General features: G+C 41.1%; 2 protein-coding genes and 1 pseudogene across 4 annotated transcripts in view; 2 read left to right on the top strand and 1 right to left on the bottom strand.

Annotated features, from left to right (window-relative positions):
* The window catches only part of LOC133548443 (gastrula zinc finger protein XlCGF57.1-like), a 351,444-nt gene that overhangs the window by 190,943 nt on the left and 142,681 nt on the right, over window positions 1–17,820 (top strand). The gene's annotated exons all lie outside the window — the stretch shown is intronic.
* On the bottom strand, window positions 1,856–17,203 carry LOC133551574 (zinc finger protein 883-like). Of its 3 annotated transcripts, XM_061900271.1 has the most exons (4): window positions 16,918–17,203; window positions 13,914–14,189; window positions 8,632–8,792; window positions 7,451–8,523 (listed from the first exon to the last, which is right to left on the bottom strand). In XM_061900271.1, exons 1-3 carry the CDS (start codon window positions 17,018–17,020, stop codon window positions 8,746–8,748), a joined length of 426 nt encoding a protein of 141 aa, XP_061756255.1. In that variant the 5' UTR covers window positions 17,021–17,203; the 3' UTR covers window positions 7,451–8,523; window positions 8,632–8,745. The 3 variants fall into 3 exon arrangements, with proteins under 3 accessions (XP_061754817.1, XP_061755512.1, XP_061756255.1); XM_061898833.1 differs by lacking the exons at window positions 7,451–8,523; window positions 8,632–8,792 and adding an exon at window positions 1,856–4,962; XM_061899528.1 differs by lacking the exons at window positions 7,451–8,523; window positions 8,632–8,792; window positions 13,914–14,189 and adding an exon at window positions 1,856–4,962.
* Window positions 5,630–5,747, top strand: LOC133563033 (5S ribosomal RNA; annotated as a pseudogene).

Genomic DNA, 17,820 nt, shown 5'->3' with positions numbered 1-17,820 from the left:
AATCTTCTTCCCTTTATGCGATTTCAAACTATTAAAATCAGCCTCCTCCATTTTGAAAATGACGACAGGGGAAGTGTCACAAGTTTGACCCGGCGGTAATACTAAGCATACGCTAATAATTTTGCAAAGCGAGTTTGACCCGGCAGTAATCCAAGGCAGGCGCACACTATATGCCCGGCGGCAATTCAAGGAAATACGGTATTTGCAACAAAAAAAATGTTTATCAGTTTGAACATCAAATATGTTGTCTTTGTAGCATATTCAACTGAATATGGCTTGAAAATCAATCAATGTTTACTTATATAGCCCTAAATCACTAGTGTCTCAAAGGGCTGCACAAACCACTACCACATCCTCGGTAGGCCCACATAAGGGCAAGGAAAACTCACACCCAGTGGGACGTCGGTGACAATAATGACTATGAGAACCTTGGAGAGGAGGAAAGCAATGGATGTCGAGCGGGTCTAACATGATACTGTGAAAGTTCAATCCATAATGGATCCAACACAGCCGCGAGAGTCCAGTCCAAAGCGGATCCAACACAGCAGCGAGAGTCCCGTTCACAGCGGAGCCAGCAGGAAACCATCCCAAGCGGAGGCGGATCAGCAGCAAAATGATTTGCAAATCATTGTATTCCGTTTATATTTACATCTAACACAATTTGCCAACTCATATGAAAACGGGAATTGTGATAACAGTTCGAGATGCCACCTCAGTAGACGCATTTAAGTCTCACCTTAAAACTCATTTGTATACTCTAGCCTTTAAATAGACTCCCTTTTTAGACCAGTTGATCTGCCGTTTCTTTTCTTTTTCTCCTATGTCCCACTCTCCCTTGTGGAGGGGGTCCGGTCCGATCCGGTGGCCATGTACTGCTTGCCTGTGTATCGGCTGGGGACATCTCTGCGCTGCTGATCCGCCTCCGCTTGGGATGGTTTCCTGCTGGATCCGCTTTGGACTGGACTCTCGCGGCTGTGTTGGATCCATTGTGGATTGAACTTTCACAGTATCATGTTAGACCCGCTCGACATCCATTGCTTTCCTCCTCTCCAAGGTTCTCATAGTCATCATTGTCACCGACGTCCCACTGGGTGTGAGTTTTCCTTGCCCTTATGTGGGCCTACCGAGGATGTCGTAGTGGTTCGTGTTGTGGTTTGTGCAGCCCTTTGAGACACTTGTGATTTAGGGCTGTATAAGTAAACATTGATTGATTGATAGATATTTTCATGAAAGCTTTTGCCACAAAATGAACAAATGTTTTTTTTTTTTTTACCTGTTTTTATTCTCATGTGTCGAGTCAAGGTTTTCTTAAAAGAAAAGCTTTTGCCACAAACTGAAAAATTAAATGTTTTTTTTTTACCTGTGTGTGTTCTCATGTGTCGAGTCAAAGGGCTCTTAACAGAAAAGCTTTTGCCACAAACAGAACACTTATATGGTTTTTCACATGTGTTTGTTCTCATCTGTTCAGTCAAATAGCTCTTTTTGTTGGAGGCTCCCATAAAAAACAATGTGAGGATGTGAGGAGCCCTCACACCTGTGACATCATCGTCTGCTACTTCCGGTAAAGGCCAGGCTTTTTTATTAGCGACCAAAAGTTGCGAACTTTATCGTGGATGTTCTCTACTAAATCCTTTCAGCAAAAATATGGCAATATCGCGAAATGATCAAGTATGACACATAGAATGGACCTGCTATCCCCGTTTAAATAAGAACATCTCATTTCAGTAGGCCTTAAACTCAAACCAGGGGTGTCAAACTCATTTTAGCTCAGGGGCCCATGGAGGAAAATCTATTTCCACGTGGGCGGGACGGGTAAAATCATGGCATGATCACTTAAAAATATAACTACAACAACTTCAGATTATTTTCTTTATTTTACTTCGGCCCAAATTAGAACAAGCACATTCAAAAAAATGTACATACAAATAATCCTCTTGACAAAACACTTCAAGTTAGTTGAACAAGAGGAAAAACAATAGTGCATTTTCAGAAACAAATTAAAAAACACAATGAACTTAGACTTAATCTCAGTGTTTCTACAAAGCAATTAAACTTTAAGTCACAACCCATCTAGGATTGAACAAAAACTAAATAAAGCATGAATAAAAACTATTCTATGTATCAACTACCTCATTTGTCGTTTCCATATATTAGTACTGTGCTAACGGCGGTTTAGCTCGGTTGGTAGAGTGGCCGCGCCAGCAACTTGAGGGTTGCAGGTTCGATTCCCGCTTCCGCCATCCTAGTCACTACCGTTGTGTCCTTGGGCAAGGCACTTTACCCACCTGCTCCCAGTGCCACCCACACTGGTTTAAATGTAACTTAGATATTGGGTTTCACTATGTAAAGCGCTTTGAGTCACTAGAGAAAAAGCGCTACATAAATATAATTCACTTCACTTCACTAACTCAACAAACCTTACAAACTGAGGTAGAAACTATTCAAGAGTGTTGAGTTACTTCCTGTCTTCTAGACATAATGTGTATTGATAGAAAAATAAAAGCAGTGCAATGTGTGAACAATTCCAACAAAGCACAAATAAAAAGTAGAAAGAGTGACAGTATTGCAGTAAATCACACACTGTTCACTTTCTTTACATTTGCACAGAAGACAATCATTTTCACAGAACTATATCAGTGTGCAGTGTCTCATGCTGCATTTTAATTATGTCAGTTTTGATACATCTCAACTTTGCAGTGAAAAAGGGTGTAGTGCAGGTTTTTGAGCGTACACAAACTTGACACATGAGGCCCCAGGTCCCTGGACTGAAGAAGGAGTAACCAAGCACTTGAAGCATCATCTATCTTACTGTTCAGGAAGGTTTCATGGGGTCATGAGTAGATAATACCCCATATATAGGATTATACTCCAAATAATCAAAGTTTGTATGAATACCTCAGATATTTGTGAAAGAAGCAGTGAGGAGGTCCTGGGTAGGGTGGATGTCGCCACATATGAGCAACATACCACAAACTAAACAGCTAATTGCTTATTTTCCCTTGTGTGTTCTCATGTGTTTTACTGTGTCTGCTTTATGTGGGAACCTTTTACAGCACACTGAACAACTAAAAGGTTTTTCACCTGTGTGTGTTCTCATGTGTTCAGTCAAACGATTCTTAATAGAAAAGTTTTCACCGCAAATCGAACAGTGAAATGGTTTTTCACCTGTGTGTGTTCTCATGTGTTGAGTCAAACGGCAATTTTGAGAAAAGCTTTTGCCGCAAACTGAACATTTAAATGCTTTTTCACCTGTGTGTGTTCTCATGTGTTGAGCCAAATTGCTATTTAGAGAAAAGCTTTTGCCACAAACTGAACAATTAAACGGTTTTTCACCTGTGTGTGTTCTCATGTGTATAGTCAAATGGCAATTTTGATAAAAACTTTCGCCACAAACTGAACAACTAAACGGTTTTTCACCTGTGTGTGTTTTCATGTGTTGAGTCAAACGGCAATTTAGATAAAAACTTTCGCCACAAACTGAACAACTAAAAGGTTTTTCACCTGTGTGTGTTCTCATGTGTTGAGTCAAATGGCAATTTAGAGAAAAGCTTTTTCCACAAACTAAACATTTAAATGGTTTCTCACCTGTGTGTTTTCTCATGTGTTGAGTCAAACGGCAATTTTGATAAAAACTTAGGCCACAAACTGGACAGCTAAACGGTTTTTCACCTGTGTGTGTTCTCATGTGTTGAGTCAAATGGCTACTTTGAGCAAAGCTTTTGCCACAAACTGAACAACTAAACGGCTTTTCACCTGTGTGTATTCTCATGTGTTCCGTCACACTGCGATTTTCAGAAAAGCTTTTACCACAAACTGAACAATTAAATGGTTTTTCACCCGTGTGTGTTCTCATGTGTCGACTCAAAAAGCTATTTTGATAAAAGCTTTTGCCACAAACTGAACAATTAAATTTTTTTTCACTTGTGTGTGTTCTCATGTGTTGAGTCAAAATGCTATTCCGAGAAAAGCTTTTGCCACAAACTGAACAACAGAAAGGATTTTCACATGTGTGTGTTCTCATGTGTTCAGTCAAACTGCAATTTTGAGAAAAGCCTTTTCCACAATCTGAACAGTCAAATGGTTTTTCACTTGTGTGTTTTCTCATGTGTTGAGTCAAATGGCAATTTTGAGAAAAGCTTTTGCCACAAACTAAACATTTAAATGGTTTTTCACCTGTGTGTGTTCTCATGTGTTGAGTCAAATTGACATTTTGAGAAAAGCTTTTGCCACAAACTGAACAATTAAATGGCTTTTCACCTGTGTGTGTTCTCATGTGTTCAGTCAAACTGGAATTTTGAGAAAACCTTTTGCCACAAACTGAACAATTAAATGGTCTTTCACCTGTGTGTGTTCTCGTGTGTTGAGTCAAATGGTAATTTTGAGAAAAGCTTTTGCCACAAACTAAACATTTAAATGGCTTTTCACCTGTGTGTGTTCTCATGTGTTTAATCAAACTGCAATTTTGAGAAAAGCTTTTTCCACAAACTGAACAATTACATGGTTTTTCACCTGTGTGTGTTCTCATGTGTTGAGTCAAATGGCCCTTTTTAGTAAAACTTTCAGCACAAACTGAGCAGCTCAAACATGTTTTACCTCTCTTCTTTGAAGAGCATTCAGAGTGTTTGTTGTCAGTGTGAGTCCTCATGTCACCTTCACAGTCTGTATCGCTGCTCAAAGGTTCTTCAACCTCATCTTCAGCCTCACTATCTGATAGTGGAGCTAAGAGGTTGTCTACTTGTGGTTTCTCTTCATCATCTTCAGTCTTCACAGAGACAATAGTCAGTGGAAACTTGGTGTAATCAGCTTCCTCTCGTCCTAGAAGACACTCTCCCTCCTGAGTGATGCAGAGTTCCTCCTCTTCCTTTTTAATGCAGGGTGGTTGTGGAGTCTCCTGCTTCAAAGTGGAGCTCCCCCCTGACTGAGGGGAAACTTCTTCTGGATTACCGATCAGCTGCTGGACGTCTGCAAGACACAAACAACAAAAACACACTTTATTCCATGTACTGTATGTGTGTGTAGTAGGGTTGTACAGTATACTGCTACTAATAAAGTATAGTGGGACTAATCAATTGAAGTCGGTACTATACCACCTTTGAAAAGTACGAGTACCGTTCTTTCATCTGAATGCTGCTGTGTGGCGGTGACTACAGAGCCGAGGCGCATGATGTTGAGTGTGTCAAAACGCACACACAAAGTGCATACAAGCAATAACATCGTGGAGAGGAAGAAAGGCAACAAAGGACAATTCTACTGGTTAATAAAGAGGGTGTGTGAAGTGCAATATGGAGGTATTTGGGCTTCTAAACTAACAAAAATATGGCAATATCGCGAAATGATCAAGTATGACACATAGAATGGACCTGCTATCCCCATTTAAATAAGAAAATCTCATTTCAGTAGGCCTTTAAATAGTGACATGTATAATGTAGTTGTTACACCTGTCCCGCTGCTCTCTCTTTACTCGCCCGCTCACTCACTGACGTCACTCAGACAACAGGTTGACATTGTCACAAACACACATACTACTCTCAGAAGTTAACCAGCTCCCCTGCTGTGCACATGTAGATACGTAGAACTTGATGCCAAATATTAGCGCAGTTAAAACTGACCAATTAGCAGTCAACTAATGACTTACAGTTTACTACCTTAAGCACGCCCGATCTCGTCCGATCTCGGAAGTTAAGCAGGGTCAGGCCTGGTCAGTACTTGGATGGGAGACCAATTGGGAATACAAGGTGCTGTAAGTTTGAGCACGGCGACGGTCTGTAGGAACCTGCTGCCACACGTTGCGACCACCGAAGACATCAAGAACTCGACTCGGTGAAAGAAACAACGTGAGTGTGGCTCCCTGCTCTTCGTGCACCGTTCTCAGGGATAGGTTGGCCCTACTAGAGGACCTTGTCCGCCAACTAGAGCTGAGTCATTTCGTAACTTTAGACACGGCGGACCGTAGCATTAGCTGTTGCGAGCTGACTAGCCCAGTTTGTAGCAGCTCTAAGCAGCCTGCAAGCAAAGGTGAACCGATTGAGACGCATAATAGATTTAGCCCTTTACATAGTCCTACACCCCAGTCTACTGGGCACCCTTAGTCATAGGGGTCTCCATCACCCGAAACAAACAGCTTAGCAAACCAGTCATAATCAAGTGTATTCCCAGGGTCAGAGCACCTGACATTAAAGGGGAACATTATCAGCAGACCTATGTAAGCGTCAATATATACCTTGATGGTGCAGAAAAAAGACCATATATTTTTTCAACCAATTTCCGAACTCTAAATGGGTGAATTTTGGCGAATTAAACGCCTTTCTGCTTATCGCGCTGGAGGCGATGATGTCAGAATGTGACGTCACCGAGGTAACACACCCACCATTTTCATTTTCACATTACAAACACCGGGTCTCAGCTCTGTTATTTTCCGTTTTTTTGACTATTTTTTGGAACCTTGGAGACATCATGCCTCGTCGGTGTGTTGTCGGAGGGTGTAACAACACTAACAGGGAGGGATTCAAGTTGCACCACTGGCCCCAAGATGCCAAAGTGTCTGCCGCCAGACCCCCATTGAATGTGCCAGAGTGTCTCCACATTTGACCGGCGATGCTAAGACAGACATGGCACAGAGATGTATGGATAACCTGCAGATGCATTTGCAACGATAGTCAACGAAATCACAAAGGTGAGTTTTGTTGATGTTGACTGCCAGCTAATCGATGCTAACATGCTACGCTAATCGATGCTAACATGCTATTTACCGGCGGTGCTAAAGCAGACATGGCACAGAGATGTATGGATAACCTGCAGATGCATTTGCAACGATAAAGTCAACGAAATCACAAAGGTGAGTTTTGTTGATTTTGACTGCCAGCTAATCGATGCTAACATGCTACGCTAATCGATGCTAACATGCTATATACCGGCGGTGCTAAAGCAGACATGGCACAGAGATGTATGGATAACCTGCAGATGCATTTGCAACTATATTACGTTTCCTTCCACCCACATTTAATGTGAAACAAACACTTACCAATCGACGGATTTAAGTTGCTCCAGTGTCAAAAGATGCGAAAGTCCTGATCGTTTGGTCCGCACATTTTACCGGCGATGCTAACGCAGCTATTCGGCCATGCTATGGCTATGAATGGCGTCAATAGCTATTCGCTCAATAGCTCCAGTTTCTTCTTCAATACTTTCATACTCCAACCATCTGTTTCAATACATGCGTAATCTGTTGAATCACTTAAGTCGCTGAAATCCGAGTTTGAATCCGAGCTAATGACACTATATCTTGCTGTGGTATTCCCATTGTTTGTTTACATTGGCAGCACTGTGTGACGTCACAGGGAAATGGCCAGTGTCTTCGCAGAGAGTCGAAAATAAGGCACTTTAAAGCTTTATTTAGGGATATTCCGAGACCGGTAAAATTTTGAAAACAATTTCAAAAAATACAACAAGCCACTGGGAACTGGTTTTTATTGTTTTTAACCCTTTTGAAATTGTGATAATGTTCCCCTTTAAAGCTAATCTTAGGGAGCTAACTCGCAGCAGGCCTAGTAAAGACGTACGACAGGCCAATAGCACCACTATAGCTACGCAAACATAGTTGTACACGTTGGCTCCAATGACACCAGGATGAGCCAGTCACAGATCACAAGGAGGAACATAGCTAGGACTTGTAATCTCGCTAGAAAGATGTCCAGGCATCGAGTACTTGTCTCTGGCCTCCTGCCTGCGAGAGGCAATGATGAGAGGTATCGCAGATTAGTCTCGCTTAACCCTCCTGTTGTCCTCATTCTCTGTATACACCAGACTCGAGTCACATGACTTGGACTGCTGCGGATTCTTCTTCCTTCTTTCAATGAGTGGAATCACAAGTTCCTTTCCCAGCTGCTCCAGGAACACCCTCCTCTTGTTCTGCTTATGAGACATCCAGAGCGGGTTGATCTCTCTCCAAATCACAAAGGCATTGATGTTGTGGAAGATGACCAGGGTCCAGCGGGCAGTCATCCTTCCGCAGCTGTATGTTCCAATTACCTTATCTAGGTCGTCCACACCTCCCTTGTTGCGGTTGTAGTTTAGGATGATGACAGGCTTCCTGTCCTCATGGTCGCTAACGTCACCGTCTGTGTGCTCAGAAGAACTACATTCTTGTTTTTCTTTGGGAGGTAAGAAACTAGAGTGGAAGTGGGCGTGAAGGCCAACTTTGATGAGCAAACCTCTCTCTCCTTTGACCCAAGCAGTGCAGGTGGGAGCTCAGGCTTGTTCTTTCGAACTGAACCAACCGTGGTGATCTTCCTCTTCAGGAGCTGCTGTCCCGAGTTCATAAGATGTGAAGAAATTCTCAACTGTCAGATTGTAAGCCCTCAGTCCCTCAGTCCACATCAAGCACCAACTCGCATCCCCTGGTTCTTCTCTGGGCATCCACTGGTCGGCTTCCCGGTGTAGACTTGCATTTTCCGAGCACAGCTAATGACTTGATACCATATTTTGCTGGCTTGCTCGGCTTATACTCCCGGAAAGGACAACGACCTTTGGACAGAAGACATTAGCATCAGTGATTAGCATCAGTGCCACAGAAAAAAGTCAGACAAATCAATAGTGAAAATCACTTTTATTACAAATAAGAAAATAGATTACCTCTAAATGGAACCAGCTGCTCATCCACTGTTACGCCAGGACCTGGATTGTAGAGGTAGGGCAGCCGCTCCACGCACTTGTCCCAGACCTCTCTTATGGCTGCAAGTTTTTCTGTCACACGTCTTGCTGGTCTTGACTCACGGTCATCAAATCGTAGCAGTCTTGAGTAGGTGTTAAAGGGGAACATTATCACAATTTCAAAAGAGTTAAAACAATTAAAATCAGTTCCCAGTGGATTGTTGTATTTTTTTTTCAAAATTTTACCGGTCTCGGAATATCCCTAAATAAAGCTTTAAAGTGCCTTATTTCCGCTCTCTGCGAAGACACTGGCCATTTCCCTGTGACGTCACACAGTGCTGCCAATGTAAACAAACAATGGGAATACCACAGCAAGATATAGTGACATTAACTCGGATTCAAACTCGGATTTCAGCGACTTAAGCGATTCAACAGATTACGCATGTATTGAAACAGATGGTTGGAGTATGAAAGTATTGAAGAAGAAACTGAAGCTATTGAGCGAATAGCTATTGACGCTATTCATAGCCATAGCATGGCCGAATAGCTGCGTTAGCATCGCCGGTAAAATGTGCGGACCAAACGATCAGGACTTTCGCATCTTGTGACACTGGAGCAACTTAAATCCGTCGATTAGTAAGTGTTTGTTTCGCATTAAATGTGGGTGGAAGGAAACGTAATATAGTTGCAAATGCATCTGCAGGTTATCCATACATCTCTGTGCCATGTCTGCTTTAGCACCGCCGGTAAATAGCATGTTAGCATCGATTAGCGTAGCATGTTAGCATCGATTAGCTGGCAGTCAAAATCAACAAAACTCACCTTTGTGATTTCGTTGACTATCATTGCAAATGCATTTGCAGGTTATCCATACATCTTTATAATCTCTGGAAATCCACAGAAAAAGAGCTCTGCCGTCCGGGAGAACGCCTTTGTGTTGTTTACTTCTGCTACTGTCTTGATCACGTCTACTACTAATTGATCTGAGACTGATCAAAGGAACAGCAGTCCGCGAGACGACCACATGATTTGTCTTCTTTACTTCTGCTACTGATTGACTAAAACAACTGAAACATCGTAACAGTCTGTGGTGTGTAAATAACTCTGTGACCTTGGTTTCAACTCTTTTTGCCTCATGGGTCATTTTGACCCGAAGACCACCTGTGTACCTTTTTTGTACAGCTTATATGGAAATGTGAATAAAAGCAACATTTCACTTTTTCCACTGCTGGTGCCAATTTAGGAAAAGTCATAACATTTCCAGTTAAGAAAAATATCGTTTAGGGGACTTTTTTTGGTTTTTAACCCAGTGGCGGGTCATTTTGACCCGGGGGCAACAGGAGGGCTGGCTAGTTTTTGTAGAGAACGTTCATTGATAATTGGCCGTCTTTCTGGGGGAAACCGGACTTGCTGATGAGGGACAGCCTTCACCCTAACCGGGAAGGCGCCATCACTATATCTAGAAACATAGATCACTGGTTAAGTCACACTTGACTAAATACACTAGAGCAGGGGTGTCAAACTCAAATACAGAGTGGGCCAAAATTTTAAACTGAACAAATCCGCGGGCCAAGGTTGAACAAATTAACCCTTTAATAGGGACCCAAACAAGTTTTGCATTGAATATTGAACAAGCGAGACTTATATGACTTTATAGTGACATGCAAAATCGAGTTTCACATTCAGTAAGGTTTGCAAAAGCAAAAAGTATTTTTTTAATTAAATTTGACAGTAATGTACTTAGAATCCTGAGATAATGCGAAAAAAGCGATAAAAATGTATTCCAACATAATTCCTAATCCAAACGTGCAAAATGTCTAAAAATACCTGTGATATTGAATAAATGTGAGTTTTACTATGATACAATTGTTTTTTCTATGGTTTGCAAATACAAAATTTAGGTTTTACTCAATATCACTGTATACTGTAACACCCAATATGACAGTTATTTAAACTTAACTCCTACACAACTAATAATTTAAAAAATAGCAATGGCATATAAAATCAAATTCAAAAAGAAATTGAATTCCTCTTTTCTATTTGCAGCCTTCTCAGGTAAATATCAAAATAAACTTTTCCCACAGGCTAATAATACATTTTTATATTGTAGCGTCCAGGAAGAGGTAGTGCTGCAAGGGGCTCTGTGTATTTGTTTTGTTGTGTTTATGTTGTGTTACAGTGCAGATGTTCTCCCGAAATTTGCTTGTCATTCTCGTTTAGTGTTGGTTCACAGTGTGGCGCATATTTGTAACAGTCTTAAAGTTGTTTGTACGCCCACCCTCAGTGTGACCTGTATGGCTGTTGACCAAGCTTGCATTGCATTAGCGTGTGTGTGTGTGTGTAAAAGCAACATATATCATGTGACTAGGCCGGCACACTGTTTTTACGTAGGAAAAGCGGACGTGACGAAAGGTTTTAGAGGACGTTTGAGGCAGTGCCTTTAAGGCACGCCCCCAATATTGTTGTCCAGGTGGGAATCGGGAGAAATTTGGGTGAATGGTTGCCCCCCTGTGATTTTCGTGAGGGGCACTGAAATTTGGGAGTCTCCTTGGAAATTCGGTTAGACCAAGTAAGGAGTCAGTTAAGCTCGAAATCCAGGCTGGAAAAAATCCTGCACACATCGCATTTCTCGTAGATTTATACACAACTTGCAATGTTTTTTTCTGTAGTGACTGTACCAGATGTGAACATGCATTCTACTGAGGTGGCAAATAATGACGCGTTCAATCTATCGCAGCACCAGGCAAACAATCTGAAAATCCCCATCATATGAATAATATATTATTCAAATTATTTAAGGCGCACTACACAAAACAAACATAACATTATCAATATCACTACTATGGATAACATTAACAAAAAATCCTCAAAACAGCCCACTACCTATAATATGGAATTTTTGAACATCAGATAATTTTGTCCCAAAACGTTATTGTCGTATTTTCCTGACTAAAAGGCACACTTGAAAACCTTTTTTCCACTCAAAACTCGACAGTGTCTTTTATAAACCGGCTATATGAATATTTCCCTCTGAAGGAGGCATCTCCTCCTAACTATGCGAATGATTATATTGCCCGTCCCCTTAAAAAGGGGTGGCGGGGTCACACTAATATACAATGAAAACCTTGACCTTACCCCTAACCTAAGTAATTAATATAAGAATCTTTAGGTGCTTACTATGGGGTCTGTCAGGCCGCTACCTCTCTACCTAGCTGTTATCTACCGCCCATCTATGTCCATTGCACCGGTTGCAAAGGATTCTCGTAATTCCCTTTGAATAGAATTTTTTCTTGCCCTCATGTGGGATCTGTGCCTAGGATGTCTTTGTGGCTTGTGCAGCCCTCTGAGTTTGTTGGGTGTGTTTTCAGATGTGTAATTCAGGGTTTGAATTAACCTGTTAGACGACCAAGTTTTCTGCTGCACATTTTGCTCCAGAACGCCTTGATGGTCTTGAAATGGTGGTGAGATGGTGAGAGAACCACATATTTAGCTCGGCGAGGAGCTAAGCCGGCGTCGTCTGCACGCGTACTCGGCCAACTCTGCCGGCTCCTCCTCAAACCTGTTATGACGCGTCCTGCATCCAGTGTCATGGCAACCCACACGGTGACGGCAACAGGAAGTCCGTCACAAACATCAACAACTATGGAACTCTTTACCTGACACTTTGAAAAGTATATCTGCACTTGTCACTTTCAAAAAACAAACAAAATTATGGCTTGTTGAGCAGCAATCGTGTTCCCAATGTTTAGTTTTTACAAATGTTTTACTAATTGTTTTTTATCTAGTCTGCACTATGTGTTGTTATTAATAATTTTGATCTAGTTTCCACTTTGTCTGTATTATTTCTATTATCATTATTATCGACTCATCTTTGCCTTATTCTATTTTTTTATTTTCCTATTTTAATGATGTTGGATCTGTGTTGTTGGGGACAAGTGTTGTAAATTAGCTTTGGCTACAAACACTATGATGCATACATTGGATAACTGTTTCGGATGGCTATTTTTTTTGTATCTGTCCCCTATTTCAAATAAACCTTAATAATAAGAAAATGTGTGCTTAAGGAATATATAAATCAACTTTGATTGATTGAACACTTGTGTTTTTTCACCTGTGTGTGTTCTCATGTGTTGAGTCAAAGGTCTATTTTGAAAAAAGCTTTTGCCACAGACTGAACTATTTTTTTTTCTTGTGTGTTCTCATGTGTCGCGTCAAATAGGTACAGTGGGCAAAAAAGTATTTAGTCAACCACCGATTGTGCAAGTTCTCCCACTTAAAATGATGACAGAGGTGTGTAATTTTCATCATAAGTACACTTCAACTGTGAGACAAAATGTGAAAAAAAAATCCAGGAATTCTCATTGTAGGAATTTTAAAGAATTTATTTGTAAATTATGGTGGAAAATAAGTATTTGGTCAAGCATTCAAAGCTCTCACTGGTGGAAGGAGGTTTTGGCTCCAAATCTCACGATACATGGCCCCATTCATTCTTTCCTTAACACGGATCAATCGTCCTGTCCCCTTAGCAGAAAAACAGCCCCAAAGCATGATGTTTCCACCCCCATGCTTCACAGTAGGTGTGGTGTTCTTGGGATGCAACTCAGTATTCTTCTACCTCCAAACACGAGTTGAGTTTATACCAAAATGGATACATGGATGATACAGCAGAGGATTGGGAGAATGTCATGTGGTCAGATGAAACCAAAATAGAACTTTTTGGTATAAACTCAACTCGTCTTGTTTGGAGGAAGAAGAATACTGAGTTGCATCCCAAGAACACAACACCTACTGTGAAGCATGGGGGTGGAAACATCATGCTTTGGGGCTGTTTTTCTGCTAAGGGGACAGGACGATTGATCCGTGTTAAGGAAAGAATGAATGGGGCCATGTATCGTGAGATTTGGAGCTAAAACCTCCTTCCATCAGTGAGAGCTTCTGAAAGGTTGACCAAATACTTATTTTCCACCATCATTTACAAATAAATTCTATAAAATTCTTACAATGTGAATTCCTGGATTTTTTCCCCACATTCTGTCTCTCCCAGTTGAAGTGTACCTATGATGAAAATGACAGACCTCTGTCATCATTTGAAGTGGGAGAACTTGCACAATCGCTGGCTGACTAAATACTTTTTGGCCCCACTGTATTTCAAGAAAAGCTTTCGCCACAAACTGGACAATTAAATGTTTTTTTCACCTGTGTGTGTTTTCATGTGTATAATGAAAGAGCTTTTGCCACAAACTGAGCAGCTTGGACATTTTTACCTTCCCAGTCTTTATCGCTGCTCAAAGGTTCTTCAACCTCGTCTTTGTCTTGTGGTTTCTCTTCATCATCTTCAGTCTTCACAGAGACAACAGTTAGTGGAAACTTGGTGTAATCAGCTTCCTCTCGTCCTAGAAGACACTCTCCCTCCTGAGTGATGCAGAGTTCCTTCTCTTCCTTTTTAATGCAGGGTGGTTGTGGAGTCTCCTGCTTCAAAGTGGAGCTCCCCCCTGACTGAGGGGAAACTTCTTCGGGATTACCCATCAGCTGCTGGACGTCTGCAAGACACAAACAACAAAAACAAACTTTCTTCTATGTACTGCATGTGTGTGTAGTAGGGTTGTTCGGTATCACTACGGCTTCAAAAAAGGATCTAGGCCAGGGGTGCCCACACTTTTTCTGCAGGCGAGCTACTTTTCAATTGACCAACTCGAGGGGATCTACCTCATTTATATATATCATTTATATTTATTTATTTATGAAAGAGACATTTTTGTAAACAAGTTAAATGTGTTTAATGATAATACAAGCATGTGTAACACATATAGATGTCTTTCTTTCACAAAGACAAGAATATAAGTTGGTGTATTACCTGATTCTGATGACTTGCATTGATTGGAATCAGACAGTAATGATGATAACGCCCACATTTTCAAATGGAGGAGAAAAAAAGTTGTCCTTTCTGTACAATACCACATGAAAGTGATTGGTTTTTGGCATCTAATTCATCCAGCTTCCATACACTTTACAGGAAAAACATTGCCGGCAAATTCCGTAGCTTGCTTGATTGACATTCACGGCACCCGAGGGTCTTGTGAGATGACGCTGGCTGCTGCCAGTTCATTATTAGGAAAAAATGACAGAGAGGAAGGCGAGAAACACTTTTTATTTCAACAGACTTTCGCGCCGTCCCTTCCGTCAAAACTCTAAAGGCCGACTGCACATTTCCTATCTTCACAATAAAAGCCCTGCTTCATGCTGCCTGCGCTAACAAAATAAGAGTCTCAGAAAGCTGGCGTGCACAAGTGATGTACACGCCAGCTTTCTGAGGGGTCGCTTGTGCACGCCAGTTTTCCGAGACTCTGTATTTAGTTAGCGCAGGCAGCATGAAGCAGGGCTTTTATTGTGAAGATAGGAAATGTGCAGTCGGCCTTTAGAGTTTTGACGGAAGGTACGGCGCGAGAGTCTGTTGAAATAAAAAGTGTTTCTCGCCTTCCTCTCGGTCATATTTTCATAATAATGATCTTGCAGCAGCCAGCGTCATCTCACAAGACCCTCCGGTACCGTGAATGTCATTTAAGTGACGTCTTGGTGAAGATTGATGATCACTCATTTTTAGGTCTATTTTTTTTAAAAGCCTGGCTGGAGATCGACTGACACACCCCCCGCGGTCGACTGGTAGCTCGCGATCGACGTAATGGGCACCCCTGATCTAGGCTAACGCCTCGCTACTGGGAACTGTAGTTAAGCTACATAGCGTCGCTACTTGTTGTGCACTATTGCCCATCACTGATTCTAACTAGTAAATAAACACTAGCAAAAGTCAGCTAACAATGCATGTAATGGGGATGCACTTTATTTCTTCTATAAAAAAAAAACTCTAAAAAAATATCCAGCAACTTTTTATATACACGCTGTAAGTATATATGTAATGTAATAACAGATACATTCATAATAACGTGTAATATTTATGTAAATGTATATATTTTTTTAAATCATTTTAAGCCAATGGCGGCGCATTACTTCCACAGACGCATCACAACGTTCGCCATTTTCTTAAAAAACACCACCAACTATTACTAATAAAGGCAGACTTCATGAGTGCCATCAAAGAATACTTTGGGACAATTATGATTCAGAACCTTCTATTTTTGAGGCTGAACATAAGGAGGACGAGCTACAAGATTTCGAAGCTGACTGATAAGCTGATCAATTAATTAATTAATTTAAAAAAATACAAACTATATACCATCCAATCTCGATTTATATCACTTTTTATTTAAATTAAGGCAGATTTTCCGGTGCAGGATAACAGCAAGTACAGTTGCATCCCTACTATTTACTAGCACAGTATCTTGTAACAGACATTTCCGCCATGTTTGATGGAGGTAATATATGCTCACAGCTGACAACTGTCATTTTGTTCAAATCTATAATTGTGTTTACTAGAGGTGTAACGGTTTTACATTTAATAAAACTACATTATAAAGTGCAGTTTGAATTTGAGGTACTGTAAAATAATGTGTACCAACACATTAAACAAATGTGATGATTACCGTATTTCCTTGAATTGCCGCCGGGGCGCTAATTAATTTAAAACCTCTACTAAAGGCATGCAGTAAAAGTAAGCATGCGCTAATTATTGTAAAACCTATTCTCACTCCGGCACTTACCAAAGGCATGCAGTAAAAAATTGAGTGTGATGTAAGCTTGGATCTTAAATCCTACTGAATAGCTCTTAATCTTCTTCGCTTTATGCGATGTCAAATTACCGGTATTGAAATCAGCCTCCTCCATTTTGAAAATGATGACAGGGGAAGTGTCACTCGTGACGTCACGAGTTTGACCAGGATGTAATACTAAGCATGCTCTAATTATTTTGCGATGCGAGTTCGACCCGGCAGTAATTCAAAGCAGGCGCATACTATATGCCCGGCGGCAATTCAAGGAAATACGGTATTTCATGGACACAATGTTTTTATCCACAAACTCAAAAATGATTTGAACAAAAAGTGTCTGCAGTTTTTTTAGTACATGTTTTATCAGAGGATGAGAAAGTTTGCAGACACAAACAAAAATGCTGATTGAAAAATATTAAAAAATAGGATTACAGTCTGGATTATAGCAAGTATCGTTGCTTGCCTACTGTTTACTGCTGCGGTAACTTCTAACAGACATTTCCGCCTCGAGGTTCTTTGTTTACATTGTTCGACAAAGTCGGCTAATTTCTATTTTCAGAACTTGTAATTCAAATAGCTTTCAAATGAGGGAACGCAACACACTCACCTTCATCTTGGCTTTTCAGATTGTTCTCCGTTGGTGGCGCTGATTCTCTTTTACTTTCTCTTTGACATGACGTCACCATCTTAGCATAGCAGTAGTCGTCCATCTTCTATCACCTCTTCAATCTTCACTTCAGGTAACACGCCGTCACTCCACACTCAAAATCCGTTTCGCGGGCTTAAGAAAAGGCGAATAGTTGAGGTATTTGATGCTATTTTTGAATCTATAAGATCGTAAATGTGAAACTTCTCCGGAGAGCCACGCCGCTTAGTCCGCCATCTTGGACCTTCCCCTTTACCGCGACTTTCGATGTGTTTGCGCATGCGCCAGAAGTGTGCCACTTCCGATCCACACCTCCACTTTAAAAAATAAAATACCTTTTAAATAACTAGCGGCCCTTTTCATCTTTTCTTACATTTCTGGTTCATAATTGAAGTGCTCCTTGTTGCAAAAACATTTTTGATATCCAAATAGTTTGGAGATAGAAATTCAACAAAAATGGACATTGTTTTCTGTCTTTTAGTGGGTTCAAGCAAAATGGTTCAGTCTCTATATAAATGTCATTCGTAAAGTTACAAACGACTTAAAATTAATATTATTTGCAGATGATGGGAATAAGCGGTAGAAAATGGATGGATGGACAACAGCACAAAATGAACAAATTAAAAAGATGGTCTGACAATGAGGCTTCACGGTGGCAGAGGGGTTAGTGCGTCGGCCTCACAATACCAAGGTCCTGCAGTCCTGGGTTCAAATCCAGGCTCGGGATCTTTCTGTGTGGAGTTTGCATGTTCTCCCCGTGACTGCGTGGGTTCCCTCCGGGTACTCCGGCTTCCTCCCACCTCCAAAGACATGCACCTGGGGATAGGCCCCTCCCACTTCCAAAGACATGCACCTGGGGATAGG

The sequence above is a fragment of the Nerophis ophidion genome, linkage group LG01 (assembly GCF_033978795.1).
Source record: "Nerophis ophidion isolate RoL-2023_Sa linkage group LG01, RoL_Noph_v1.0, whole genome shotgun sequence".
Classification (NCBI taxonomy): Eukaryota; Metazoa; Chordata; class Actinopteri; order Syngnathiformes; family Syngnathidae; genus Nerophis; species Nerophis ophidion.
This window is presented reverse-complemented; position numbering and strand designations above follow the sequence as displayed.